Below are 15013 nucleotides of genomic sequence, written 5' to 3' on the forward strand. Positions count from 1 at the left end.
ATGTGGTTTCCTGAATTATATCCGTTCAAAGCCATCAACCTTTGAAGCATGACATAGAGAGATCATGTCAAGGATCCACAGTGCCCCTTCAGTCCCACTTTAGAGTTGCTTCTAAAAGGGTGTTTACATTATTGGAAGGGCTGTAGAGGTCAAGGCAGCTAGAAGAGAAAAATAAGACTGCAAAAAGAAAAAAAAAAGGCAGGGGGGAATAGGTTCACCTCAGAGAACATCCCTATACAACATCATTAGAGGAAGATTCTTAAGCTAGAGTTCATTGGGCTTCCTCTGGGCAGCATAGTGAAACTGTGAAAACACTGAAATTGGTATAAATTGTGCCTGTGTGTGTTTCTGTCTAGAGAACAGACCTCAGATTCATCAGATTCTTATGCCCTTTGGTTATTGAGACTGCTACTTCTTCCACTTTATCAATGCAAATGGAGCTCTTCTAAATCCATCATTATTCTTTAGGGGCTGGAGGTGGGCATGAGAGGTGGTAGGAAGGAGAGGGAGAAAGTAACTAAGCCCTCGAAGACCTATTAACTGAGTGAATAGATGTGAAAGGATTACAGAGGGTTCCGCATATATAAACAAGGGCCTATAAATGTTAGCTCTCAGTATTTTTATTACTCTGTGACAAATGCCCTATGCTTTCCCAGCTTCACAATAACCCCACAAGGTCAGCATAAGTCCCATATCCTATTCATGAGACTCAAGAGAGATTGAGTAAAATAACTCCCAGGTTACACAGTTAATGATGGAGTTCAGAACTATCTAACTCCAAAGCTTGGACTCTTCATCTCCACCCCATGACCTGAATTCCTGGCCAGGCTTTCAGTCTGAAAGCAGCCTTTCTTGCTACCCTTAAGGCTTTTACGTCTTAAGCCAAACAGTCTTTCTCTCTCTCTCTGAGTCTGTCCATCAGAACAGGCACTGAGCCTAAAAATTAGCTTCTTCAAGCCAAGGCATAATTTACTTGCTTATGTAATAGGGCCCTGGTCATCCTACTCAAATTTATACACTCAAGCCAGTTGCTCTCTCATGGTGTGTGTTAGTCACTCAGTCATGTTGGATTCTTCGTGACTCCACAGACTGTAGCCCTCCAGTCTCTTTCGTTCATGGGATTTTCCAGGCAAGAATACTGGAGTGGGTTGCCATTTCCTTCTCCACTCTCACAGGGTATCAAGCGTTAATTAGAGATATTACCACACTTACCACAATTTAACTCCTTTGCCTCTCCGATATAACCAAGTCAAAGGCCAGAAGAGAAGAAATGTTTCCTAGTAGTCACAAACCAGAGTGAAAAACCTCCAAACTAAGTCGCCTATTTTCTGGTTTCAAAACCCATGCTCAAGATTGCAGCTAAACATTAGCTACTAAAACAGCCTCCCTAAAACACGGGAGAATCCAGATAAATGTACTATACTCAGCACTTCTATGTGTCTGCACTTTACATACGTTATCCCTATGTTTCCCAAGAGGCAAACAAGCTGTTAGATCGTTACTTCTCGCGAGGTTAAGCAAGTCTCTCAGGGTCACACGGGCAGTGAGTAGTAGAACCAGGACTTAAATCCAGCTATGATATCATCAGCGTTCTTAACCATCCTCTTCTCACTGTGCCTACACAACCACCGTGATTCATGCCACCCAACATCTCCTGTGGCTGTTTCCTGGAGCTACTTCCCTGAAATCTTGAGAGGAGAAACCATGGAAGCAAGACAGACGGGCTCTTTCAATAGCAGATTCGGGTTTCAGGTACAGCTCGACCAACGACTAGGTCTGTCACCCTAAGAGGTGACTTGACCTTCCAAGGTGTGTTTCCTCACCTAGGGAATGAAGCTCATTGTTCCTATCTCAGGATCTAGAAAACCCTGTCTCAGGGCATAGGTGTTAACGTGAAGGTTGGTTACCTTTTCCCCTCCTCAAAGCACTAAGGTGAAGCCTAGTGTCGCTCTTTCTGAGCGCCCCAGCGGCGCTCGACTTCAGAGTCTTTGGGGGGGGGTGGAGGGGGATGGCCACCACCACTTCCTCTCACCCCTCTCCAGCCTCGTGGCTGCCGCTTCATTTCCCCTCAATTTCAGTACGTTCGCTTGCCTCGCAAGGACTGGTCTTCGACGCTGAGAGACTACCTACTTCTTTTAGTCCCCCGACTCGTCTTGAGGGTCTGTCTCTCTGCTCAGGACCCAGCGCGTCCTGCAAAGCCAGTGCCGGCTGCGCACCCCGCCGCGCGTCCCGCCCCGAGGGGCGGGGTGTGACCAGAGAGTTTGGATAGGAGGCGCCTGCCGCAGGAAACACCCCGCCACCCACGGAGCTTCCTCAGCGGCGCAACCTCTCCGGCCGAGACGCGCGCGGAGCGGCCGGGAGGCTTCTCTGCACCCGGACCCCTGCGGCCCCGTTCCTCCCGCAGCCTCCGCCCCGGCTCACCGCGCCGCCGGTCATGAGGCCGCTGTTGTACCGCTGCCACAACACCACGTCGGTGGAGAAGGGCAATTCGGCGATGATGAGCGGGGTGCTCTTCAGCACGGGCCTCGTGGGCAACCTGCTGGCCCTGGGGCTACTGGCGCGCTCCGGTCTGGGGTCGTACCCGCCGCGCTCGCCGCGCCCACCGCCCTCTGTCTTCTATGTGCTGGTGTTCGGCCTGACGATCACAGACCTCCTGGGCAAGTGCCTCGTGAGCCCCTTCGTGCTGGCCGCCTACGCGCAGAACCGGAGCCTGCGGGGGCTGGTGCCTGGATCCGACAGCTCTCTGTGCCAAGCCTTCGCCTTCTTCATGTCCTTCTTCGGGCTCGCCTCGACGCTGCAGCTGCTGGCCATGGCCCTGGAGTGCTGGCTCTCCCTGGGGCACCCCTTCTTCTATCGACGGCACCTCACCCCGCGCCGGGGCGCAATGGTGGCGCCGGTGGTGGGCGCCTTCTGCCTCGGTTTCTGCGCCTTGCCCTTCGTGGGCTTCGGGAGGTTCGTGCAGTACTGCCCTGGCACCTGGTGCTTCTTCCAGATGGTCCACGAGGAGCGCTCGCTGTCGGTGCTGAGCTACTCGGTGCTCTACGCCAGCTTCATGCTGCTGCTGGTCCTCGCCATCGTGCTGTGCAACCTGAGCGCCATGCGCAACCTCTATGCCATGCACCAGCGGCTGCGGCGACTCCTGCGCCCTGGCCCCAGGGAACGCGCCGAGCCGGGCGCGGGCGAGAGGGAGGCGACCCCGCTGCAGCTGGAGGAGCTGGATCACCTTCTTCTGCTAGCCCTCATGACCGTGCTCTTCACCATGTGCTCCCTGCCTTTAATTGTGAGTTGTCCGCGCTAAAGCTGCGAGAGACTGATACGCTGTGGGCTGCAGGAGAGGGGAGGGACAGGTGGGGCGTGTTGGGCGCGGTGCAAGAGTAGCTGCGCCGAGACCGGAGGGTTTGTTCCCGCGTTCCGCGGATCAGGTTCCGTTCCCTCCGCAGTCCTCAGGCTGCTGCTGCTAAGTCGCGTCAGTCGTGTCCAACTCTGTGCGACCCCATAGACGGCAGCCCACCTGGCTCCTCCGTCCCTGGGATTCTCCAGGCAAGAACACTGGAGTGGGTTGCGATTTCCTTCTCCAATGCATGAAAGTGAAAAGTGAAATTGAAGTCACTCAGTCGTGTCCGACTCTTCGCGACCCCACGGACTGTAGCCCACCAGGCTCCTCAGTCCATAGGATTTTCCAGGCACGAGTACTGGAGTGGGGTGCCATTGCCTTCTCCAGAAGCAGTCCTCAGGAGATAGAATCTAATTTGTTGAGCTAAAAGAGGTAAAGCCACAGAAATTTAGGGAAAGCGGGAGCCGGACGGTGTCCCCTTAGCAAGGCAGAACCTCTCCAGTGCTGTCTGCTTTCCTCTGAGAAGGTCTCAGGACTATTTTTGCACCTCAGAACTTGGAGAAGCAGAACTTGGCTTCTCCTCGGCAGTGCGAGTCCTTCCCCACTCTCCGTTGGCTAAGCTAGGTTTTATTTTGTTACACCTGCCCACGATTTTAGTGGCATCAGAAATGCGCAAATGACATCTGGGCGTTCTTCCCACTCCACCCCCCGCCCCCGGTGTTGGTATGGAAAGGGAATAAGGGAAGCTGTAACCCTGCCAAAGTGATTTGCAGACGCGAGGTTTAGTTTAGTCTTTTTTTTTAAACTGGTGTGTAAACTGAGGAGGGGAGGGCGCCCTTTCCCGTGCTGCCGCTGCAGGGGATGGTGGCTGCAGAGGCGGAAAGGCTGTTTGCACTAACAGGTGTGGAGGAAGGTTTCAACTGGTTGTGTTGCTCTGATAACCTGTCTCGACCGGTGTTGTTTCTATTTTGGCAAGCGAGGTGATATGAGAGCCATTGTCTTGGGTTTCAATTTACTGATGCAAGTGGTGGTGCAGATTGAATTACTTCGTCGTTTTGAAGGTGTTTCCTCCTGTGATCCCTGCCAAGACTTATAGGAGTGGCTGAGGCTGGAAGAATTGCTCCTCTTTCTCTGCTGACTCCACAGTGGACTTGTTCAACATGAACAACGTTTAAATAAGTTCATTGTCAAGTCCATGTTTTTGGACCCCTGAGACTTATGTGAATAGGAAAGTTAAGTTTCTTATGGCAGTGTAGCAGTTTTGGACATTACTGTCAAGGGTAGATGAAAGTGACATATAATGTGATTTTTCCCTTAAATGAAGGTCTTAGTATTGGGCCAATATTTGTCTGGATTAGGATCGGAACTCCCCAAAATAAATAAATATATAGCTATATAAACAAAGAGATAAAGATATAGGTGGAGGTATTTAGCGATGGTTTTCAAACGTTAGCACACTCAGACTCATCAGCAGCACCTTTAAAAACATAGCTGGCTGGCCCTGTTCTCCAGAGTTGCTGATTCAGACATTTTTGAAGAATTCAGCATCCTCCACCTCACCTGCTGATGTGGAGATCGCATTTGAAGAGCCACACTCTGAAGCAGGAGTTAGCAAATCAGAGCTAAGTATCCAGAGAGCTGGCAACAGCAACATTTTTTCGTGGATCCCTAGTTTCAGCAGAGGGCACTCTTCCCACCTGATTTTCCCTGTAATGGACTGCATTCCTTAAACAAGCCCATTGTATATCCTGAGTGTGTTTCTTAGTCAACCCTCTTTTATAGGAGCAGTTTTATAAAGTATCTTCCCGGGAATACTACTGATCATCAGAGATTTTTTTGAAAGTCTAGATTGTGTTCAAACAGATATCTTGAATAGAGTATGTATTTTGTTCACTATCAGAAGTGAATAAATTTGTCATAAATTCAGTAAACCCCAAAAATAGATAAAATTAAAAGGCCATTCGTAGAATAAATATTACATTTCTAATACAAATCAAGTGACTTGACAATATCAATTAAAATAACTTGATATGCAGGAAAATTGATATTGATGAATACTGCACAGAAATGATTTGTCTTCATAATTTAAACATTGTTCAGTTACCCAGATGCCAACTAATCAAGCATTCTCAAATATTAAGAATTATATCTTTCTGGACTCCACTTTGAGGAGAAAGGAGCAAATATAAAGATTTAAGTCATATGAAGTGTTTCCTTTTTCAATCAACTCAAGTGTGTAGCCTGTCACAATCCACTTATTCATTCATCTCAAATCCGGAACCTACAACTTTCCAGGCACTGTAATTCATTGCAGGGAATTAAAATGAGAAAAACCTCACATCTGCCCACAGAGCTATAATCCTGGGGGTGAGAGGGAGTGAGTAGGGCCAGAAAAGAGTTTAGAAAAGGAAAGGATTAACTCCTAATTGATAAAATAGTAATATTAGCTAATTGTTGAATTATTATTATATGCAAGGACCTGTTCTCAAGGTTTTACTCATACTATCTCATTCGAATTTTGTAACGATGCTGGAAAATAGGTTCGATTGTCCCCATTGTATAAATGAAGAAACAGAGTAACTTGCCTGAAATGTCATAGCCAGTGAGAGGATTCTATCTAACCTGGATAGTCAGGCTCTAAAGCTGATGAGCTTAACCATAACTTCAAAGAGGCTTCGAGATGGGGGTAATACTTTAGGTTGGCCTGGAAAAAAGTTAGGATTTAGGCACATGATCAATTTCCACATCTGTAAAATGGAGATAATGAACATACTTAACAGGATTTTTGTGAGTATAAAACAAACTTTTTAAAGTAAAATGCTTAGAATGGTGCCTAGGAATATGAAACTCTGTATGGGCATTAGCCATTATTATTACTCTTTGTGTTATTGAACAGTTATAATGGGGGAGGGCTTCCAGATAACGTCTGTCTTCCTAAGTGCACTAGATGGGAGTATCTGAGCCTGCTGAAATGCTCTACCGAAAAGAGAACAAAAAGGTAAGGAAACAATTATGGGAACATACATCTTCTCATATCCCTGACGGCCTTGAAAGGGTTTGGTCTGTGCACTTATTTGTATCCCCTCACATTAATGTTGGGTTTGCATATTTTCTGGTCCATTAGCGTCCATTTTGTCCCATTATGAATTTTAAAATCTCAACGGGCTTGGGGGATGTAAGGGTATTGAGAAAAAGCGGCTGGCCTCCAACCAAGTGGGAGGCAGTTGCAGTGATGGTCAAAACACCAGTGTTGACTGAATGGCAGGAAAGGGATGAGGCAGTTTGCAGGGCTTCCCAGAGGCCAGAGACCTCAGGGAAGAGCAAGACAATAGGAGTGGCTGGGCACAGGTATGTAGGCTTATCTTTCTGTCCCTGAATTATAGTGCCTGGAATGTTGTAGGTTTCTTCCTTGTCTGAAAAGAGGATGCCAACCACAGAAGGATAAGCATCTGTGCTAAAAATAACTACTTTACATGAGTTGTCTCCTGTCTTTCCACCGGAATGCATGCATGCATACAAGTCACTTCAGTCTTGTCTGACTCCATGTGACCCTATGGACTCCAGGCAAGAATACTGGAGTGGGTTGCCATGCCCTCCTCCAGGGGATCTTCCTCATCCAGAGATCAAACACATGTCTCTTACATCTGCCGTATTGGCAGAAGGGTTCTTTACCACTAGCTCCACCTGGGAAGCCCCTCCACTGGAATATTTCCTGTCTTTTCACATTGATTAAAAGCTTCTGTTTCAAATGGACTCACAGACACAGAAAAAAAGCTATGGTTATCAAAGGAGAAATTGGGGGGAGGGATAAATAAGGGATTTGGGATTAACAGATACATACTACTATATATAAAATAGATAAAGGACCTACAGTATAGTAGAGAAAACTATATTCAATATCTTATAGTAACCTATAATGGAAAAGAATCTGAAAAAGGATATATATATACACACACATATATGTGTATATGTATATACACATACACACATAGATGTATATATGTGTGTATGTGTATATATATATATGCATCTGGGTGTGTATATATATGTATATGCTGTACACCTGAAACACTGTAAATCAGTTATACTTCAATAAAAAAAGTTCAGAGAAAGGGAAGTTTCTGTTTCATTGGTGCCTCCACACATGTGACATTTCACGTGTGACTTATTTCTGCGCTAAGAATCAAGAACAGGAAGGAGGCAGAAGAAAGAAGAGAAGAAATTTAGTACCTTTGGGAGTCTGGTGACCCTGTCTGTAAACAGTTCAGTGGACTGGATCTGTCCCACTTCAGCTCTTCCTCTGCACCGCCAGGTAACGCTAGCCCTGCAGCTCTGACTGTCGGCAGGCTAGCTCCAGGGATTAGCCTGGGGCTTCCAGGAGGACCTTTACCTCCCTGGCTCCTCACTTGCGCCCATCCCTGACAGTGGCCAAAATGAATATCACAAGGCAAGCTGCCATATTCTTATGGAAAAATAATGTTTCCTAAGCGAAGTAAGGGAATTTATCGCGGCCATAGGCCTTTTGCTATCCTAATCTCATGTTTTTCTTTAAAACAGTATCGTGCTTACTATGGAGCGTTTAAAGCTGTTCCCGAGCAAAATGGAACCACTGAAGAAATTGAAGACCTCCGAGCCTTGCGCTTTCTCTCTGTGATCTCAATTGTGGACCCTTGGATTTTCATCATTTTCAGAACATCGGTGTTTAGAATGTTTTTTCACAAGATTTTCATAAGGCCTCTTATGTATAGAAACTGGCACACCAATTCTTGCCAAACTAACATGGAATCCAGTCTATAACTATGTCACCCTCTCACATAAACTCAAGAATACATCACATCTTCTGCAAAGAACCATGAGCCACAAAAAGATCTTATAATTTATATCCTTAAAAGGTATGTTCCATAACAAAGTATCTAAATGTATTTTCAAAACTGTTTGTTCATTCTTAATAATGTGTTGTCCCTCTGTATTCATGAATCAGTTCAGCGGAGTTTTTCATTTTGAGTTATAATAGCAACTACACTTTCATATATTGTCAACTGGTGGCTCAGTTGCTAAAGAATCTGCCTGCAAAGCAGGAGACCCAGGTTCATTCTCTGGGGTGGGAACTGGGTTCGATCCCTGCATCAGGAAGATCCCCTCGAGAAGGAAATAGCAACCCACTCCACTGTTCTTGCCTGGGAAATCCCATAGACAGAAGAGCCTGATGGGCTACAGTCCATGGGGTCGCAAGAGTCAAATGCAACTTAGCAACTAACCCAAACAATGTTTAAAGTCTTAAAGCAATTATAGTGATTGTTTCAATGTTTGTACTTGTTGTGCCTAATTTTTTGAGGAGATCTTAGGCCTCTGAGTCTTTATTTAAATCCAGAAGAAACACCACTGTTTACAATTATGTAATAGGTTTTTCTTAAATTTTCTTATTCGCCTTATTTCTAGTGAAACTTGATTTGTTTATTGTGTATCACAACTGCCCCTGTTTAAATCTTTTCTTTGCCAACTGATGCAACTACAGCCTGAGTAAGAGATGCCGCTCCTAAAAGGGAGGTGTGAAAAGTAACTAGATCAGGCATTTGGAGCATCCCTCTCCGGCCAGCCCCTGAGAGAAGGCTCACTGCCTTGTGTGAAGAGCCAAAGCTATAAATAAGTAAATGCGAGGCAAGGTGTGACTATGGTCTACAATCCAAAGAAGAAAAACATTCCTTTTATCCTTTAAGTTCAATTTCTTATTTGGAGTGTGTCAGTAGGCATGAAAATTTGGGAGTAGGCTACAAAATGTTTCAGTTTGTTGGAACCTCCATTTTGTAGGTTTATCATATTGATGGATTCTTTGGTGGGGAGGGATTTATTGTTCTTTGAAAGACTGGGATGTATAATTTCCCAGAAAGCATGTTTACTACGAATGGCTATAACAGAGCCAGGCATTCAGCACAGCAACAAGCTCACCGGGGCTCAGTCAGCCTCAGCTGAGCGTGGTGACGATGCCCTTAACACCTACCTGTTAAAGCCATATTCTGCCCTTGGTGGAGATGGTAAGATCTTATGGAGGTTCCTGAGAAATACAGTTTCAAGCTGGAGCAGGATATGGCTGAGATGGAGCACAACCAAGCACTTTAATTGTACATAATGTTTACAAATGTTAGCAACACTATGACCAAAAGGGAAAAGTGGGGAAAATACAGCTGCAGCTGTTAAACCAAACAAGAGACTGCAGACCCAGCTTGCAGCAAAGAACTTTCACCTTGGACAGAACAACACTTGGGGGCCTCAGAGGGCTTTTGGCATCTGTGGGGTCCCTTTGTACCCAACACAGACTCTGAGCTGGAGAATCAGCGATGTTTGAATAGCCTGAGACCCCCATTTAGCGATGCCTTCCAAAGACCAGAGTATTTGCCTTATTTCCAGTTTAGCAGCAGCCCCATTTTTACCTCTGGTTTATCTCAGAGATGGTATTAACCTGGAAATATATTTGTATTTTTTGTGTATACCAAAACTGTGAAATGGACAAACACAGGAATACACGAATTATAATCTGAGAGTGTGATGTGATGCAAAATACACTCGTTTTCAACTTTAACTCTCGCTTGTGTACTTAATGTGTAACTGCCTGTGTGTTTTATTGTCAGAGGAAGTTCATTTTTTTATGCTCTCCTTTTGGAAAGTGTTATGATCATTGTCAAGATCATTTGAAAAGTTCCCAAATGAATCAATAAGCATAATTTTATAATATTTTACAAAGAAAATTACTTTTCTTCAAATGAAAGAAAAGGATTTCATGTTTTGGTTTTGTTTCATTGTTTTGAGTAAAAGTTTACCAGCAGCCTTTCATTCTCTAGCAGTTTAATAGAATGGATTTTTATAGACTGTCCTATTAGCATACACGTTACTTTAAACAATTTTGCATAGGTTTATCCAAGGAATTGGAGAAGGCAATGGCACCCCACTCCAGTACTCTTGCCTGGAAAATCCCATGGATGGAGGAGCCTGGTAGGCTATGGTCCATGGGGTCGCTAAGAATCAGACACGACTGAGTGACTTTACTTGCACTTTTCCCTTTCATGCACTGGAGAAGGAAATGGCAACCCACTCCAGTATTCTTGCCTGGAGAATCCCAGGGACGGCGGAGCCTGGTGGGCTGCCGTCTATGGGGTCACACAGAGTCGGACACGACTGAAGCGACTTAGTATCCAAGGAATTAGTGGTCCTTTCTGTCTAACACAATGTAGATACACTATCTGTATGAAATCCTTGTTAAGTCAAAAGTCAACTTTTCAATGATCTTCATTGATTTATTCATTATATTATTAAATAAGTTTTAATTGACACATACCTTGTGCCAGGCAATTAGGTGCTGAGGAAAAAAATACATAAGACTTAGTTCTGGCCCATAAGTTGCTCATTGTCCAGTGGGAGAGACAAGCACGTAAACAGTTACAACAGAATATGGAAATCCCAATAATAAATGTGCATGCAGAGTCCCATTAGAAGAGAAAATCTGAACTCGGGGTTGCATAGGGTAGGGTTGTCACTAACCCTAACTCGGGGTAGTTCTGTAGGATTGTTAGAACTGCACAGTGAGAAGATACTGAAGTCAAGTATTGAAGATGAGTAGCAATTTTGACTCCAGTTGAAAACTAAAGAAAGGACTAAAGTAGTCCACATGAGAGGAAATACATATGGTTAATAAATGTAAAAAAGAATTCCTGTCTAACCAAAGAAATGCTAAATCAAATTATCAAGGACCACAGACAAAGATAATTATGACTGTCAATAACAGAAGGGCTCTTATTAAATAAAAAGAACACTGGTGCTCCCTGGTGAGTTTATAAATTTGTCCACCTTTTCTTTCTTTTTTCAAAAATTATTTATTTATTTATCTACCTACCTATGGCTGTGCTGGGTCTTCGTTGCTGTTCCGGCTTTTCTTTAGTTGTGGCGAGTGGGGGCTACTTTCTACTTGCAGTGCACAGGCTTCTCATCGCAGTGGCTTCTCTTGTTGTGCAGCACGAGCTCTAGGGCACTTGGGCTTCAGTAGTTGTTGCACACGGGCTCTAGAGCACAGGCTCAACAGCTGAGGTGCACCGGCTTAGCTGCTTCACAGCATATGAGATCTTCCCAGACCAGGGATGGAACCATGTCTCCAGCATTGCAGGCAGATTCTTCACCAGTGAGCCACCAGGGAAGCCCTGTTCACATTTTCTCAATAGCAACCTGACAGTGCATATCAGGAGCCTAAAAGTGTTGTTTTCTACCATTCCAGTGACTCCACTCTAGAATTCTCTTCCAGAAAATAATCAGAGGGGCTGTCACAATTATGTGCAAAACTCTTCCTTGTAGCATTGTTTAAAATAGCAAAAAAATGAAAAGGAAACCATCTAAATGACTGAAACAAGGGTTAGACAAACTCTTCATGTATAATATATATATATATACACACACACACATACATATATGAAAATAATGCAACCATATAAGAAAATGTTTTCAGATAATTTATAAAAATTGAGAAGAAAGCTTACAGTGTCATATGAGGTGGAACAAGCTTGATACAAACTATTTTAAGGTATGATCCATAATTAAAGTATATGTGTGTGTGTGTGTGTGTGTGTGTGTGTGTATGTACATATATATATATATAAGACCTTGAAAAAATAAACCAGAGAAAATGTGGACCACAGTTATCTTTTTTATGGACATTTTCCCCATAATTCTTCATATTTCCAAGTTTTAAAATAATAAGTAAAATTTTCTTTTATGTGAAATTCTTTTTTAAAATAATAGAAATGGGCTGAGAAAACAAGGGGAAAAGGCATGAAGGACAAGCTTTCAAATTAAAGGACCAGTATGTGCAAAGCCATGCAGGAATAAAGGAGTATGGCGTGTCCAGGCTCAGTAGCTCCATTTGGCAGTAGCTTGGGAATTATGAGAAGAGGTGGCAGGAAAAGAAGCTGAAAATAGATGCAGTTTTCACACCAACAAGGTTGTTGGGTCCAGGGAGAAGGGTTGGAGCTCTTGTGGGGCCCATATTCTCACTGCAGACTTTGAAGCCAAGGTGCAGCTCGAATGGAGTTTGAGGGAGGTCATGCTGGTGGCATGGACTGCAGATGGGCAGATGGGGGCCTGATGAAGTTGTACAGTCCATGCACTAGACCAGAGTGCTGGTTAAGGAAGTGAGTAGGACCTGCTTGGGCTTCCCAGGTGGCACACTGGTAAAGAATCTGCCTGCCAGTGCAGGAGATGCAAGAGACACTGGTTCCATCCCTGAGTCAGGAAGATCCCCTGGAGTAGGAAATGGCAACCCACTCCAGTATTTTTGCCTGGAAAATTTCATGGACAGAGGAGCCTGGCAGGCTACAGTGCAGGGGTCACAAAGAGTCAAACACAAGAGAGCATGCAGACAAGGACTCGCTTGCCTGGCTGCTTGCCTGTACGTGGAGTGCACCAGCTCAGAAGAAAGGGCCCCCTTTGATGATCTTTCTACTGGGAGGAAGCTCAAAAATGCCAAATATGCAGGCCCAGGAGTACCAGGCCAGCAGAGAGGGAAAGAGGAGAGGAGGAGCTGAATTCAGGCCACACCACGGAAAGGTGAGTTGTACAGCTTTTTAATAGGTAGAGCTGATAGGGAGGATTCCAACTTATGACTCAGCTGTGCCTTTAGTCTTCTTTCAATATATTCAGGACCAAGTTAGGAGAGGGAAGAATTCTGAAAAAAAGTCTGTTTCTTTTTTTCCTGACATTGCCAGTATACCTGGATAGAAGATTGCTGTTACAATGCTAATGAAGCTTCTGGGTCAACTGTGGATTTTAATTATATATTACCCAGCTGTTCTTGGGGTCACAAAGAGTTGGACACGACTGAACAACAACAACAACCACCCAGCCATGTTAATAAAGGGCCAGTGATTAAGACCATTAACTTAGTTCCAAAAGTCCATCAAAGGCTGACTGGGCCAGGTACTCCTGAAGCTTTTGGGGAGAGAAAGGATACCATGAATAAAAGCAGTATGATGGTCCTAGACACTCACTAGCCACACAGCCTTCTTGCTCATTTAACTGAAGATTTCTGTGTTCTAGGCCAGCACTTCTCAAAGCCTGATACTGGGCCAGCAGCCTCAGCATCACCTGAAACTTGTTAGAAACATACATTTCCCCAGCCCCGCCCCCACAACAGCAGAATCAGAATCTCTGGGGCTGGGCCCAGCAGACTGCTTTAAGGTGATTCTCATGCATGTTCAAGTTCAAGAACCACTGCTCCACGAAAAAAGAGAGAAAATACTGGCCAAATGACCAAAAAATACGCAAAAAAGACTCCATTCATAATGTTTCTCTGACCTCTGATTCTTAGATCTTTTCAGTTGTAGAATAATCACTGACACCTAACTCCCCAAAGTGTGTTATCTGTAATACTTCGTTACAATACTTCTGTTCAGGCAGTCATCACAGCTCGTTACTTCACATGCTCATAGTATTAATGGCAGTGAGGAGCCTTTGGCCCATGAGGGAAAGATGCTCCTCCAGAGGAGCTGCTTCTTCATCTCGTGCAGATGCTTATTGGGTCCAAGCCTAACAGTTGTTTCATTGTGAAATAAAACTAAGCAAAGGGCATTCATTCACAGAATAACATTACCAGAGATTAGTACTAAAATGGTGCATAAAATGTGCACATATTGTTTAAATAATAAAGTGAACATTCAAATAAATGCCATGCAGGTCAAGAAACAGAACCAGAGGTGAACATTATCCTGACACTGGGATAACCATGTCTTCACTTTTCATTACTTTACCACCTGAATGTGCATCATAAAATATGTACTCTTTTATATCTTTCTCCCTAGCTTAGCACTGTGTCTCAGATCAGATTCCTCCCACGCAGACACAAGACAGGGCTTCAGGTGTGTGTGATCTGTGGAGCTCGTGTTCTCAGGAGAAAGGCAGTGAAGGAAGCTGGGACAGGGCAGTTACAAGTGCTAAGCAAAGATGAAGTCTCAGCTGCAGCCTACTCCCTGAGCAAAAACACCACAGTGCTGGACCCACAGGTCATAAGCAGTCTTTGGCCAGGGTGCACTGGGGGTGGCCTTTTCAGGTCAAGTGCAATTTTCCAGGAGCTTCCCTGGTGGCTCAGTGGTAGAGAATTCGTCTCCCAATGCAGGAGATGTGGGTTCAACCCCTAATCTGGGAAGATCCCACATGCCACAGGGCAACTAAGCCCGTGCACCACAACTATTAAGCCTTTGCTCTAGAGCCAGGGAGCTGCAACTACTGAGTCCACATGCCCTAGAGCCGGTGCTCTGCAACAAGAGAAGCCACTGCAGTAGGAAGCCGCAAGTAGAAAGTAGCCCCCGCTCGCCAGTAGAAAGTAGAGAAAAGCCCACGTAGCAACAAAGACCCAGCACAGTCATAAATAAATAATTTTATTTTTAAAAGAGGGCAATTTTCCAGAGCAGGGGCCACCTGTGAACCATTATCAGCCAATACAGGAGCTGAGGGGTGGGTGCCCTGGCCTGGAAAGGGAAATTAGGCAGCTTCTACTACATATTATGTCTGAAATTCACCTCACTGTATAGCTGCAGTTCATATGATATCTACGCTGAATAATGTTCTATTGTATGAATATATCATATGCTGCCAATGAACATTGGGGTTGTTTATTACAAATAATGCTACTTTGACTATTTTATC

The 15013-nt window shown here is 44.7% G+C and overlaps 1 protein-coding gene and 1 long non-coding RNA gene across 15 annotated transcripts in view; one reads left to right on the forward strand and one right to left on the reverse strand.

Moving 5' to 3' along the window:
- The window catches only part of LOC145512819 (uncharacterized), a 177793-nt gene extending 175550 nt beyond the window's left edge, over window positions 1–2243 (reverse strand). Inside the window, exon 1 of the long non-coding RNA XR_014058828.1 lies at window positions 2131–2243. This is a non-coding gene — a long non-coding RNA (uncharacterized LOC145512819). The remainder of the gene's footprint in view (window positions 1–2130) is intronic.
- Window positions 2244–2295: 52 nt separating this feature from the next.
- PTGDR (prostaglandin D2 receptor) overlaps window positions 2296–15013 on the forward strand; it is a 70442-nt gene continuing 57724 nt past the window's right edge. For 13 of the 14 annotated variants that reach the window (XR_014058818.1, XR_014058827.1, XR_014058816.1 and 10 more), the window contains exons 1-2: window positions 2296–3280; window positions 7892–8226. Coding sequence is in view for 1 of the 14 variants with exons in the window: in XM_081507337.1 (XP_081363463.1) it covers window positions 2435–3280; window positions 7892–8131 (1086 nt within the window). In the remaining 13 variants the exon portion in view is untranslated. Of the gene's footprint in view, window positions 3281–7891; window positions 11165–15013 lie in introns of those variants that run through there. The other variant, XM_081507337.1, reaches the window with a different exon arrangement.

This window comes from Giraffa tippelskirchi, chromosome 7, assembly GCF_054371585.1.
Source record: "Giraffa tippelskirchi isolate mGirTip1 chromosome 7, T2T-mGirTip1v1.2.pri, whole genome shotgun sequence".
Lineage (NCBI taxonomy): Eukaryota > Metazoa > Chordata > Mammalia > Artiodactyla > Giraffidae > Giraffa > Giraffa tippelskirchi.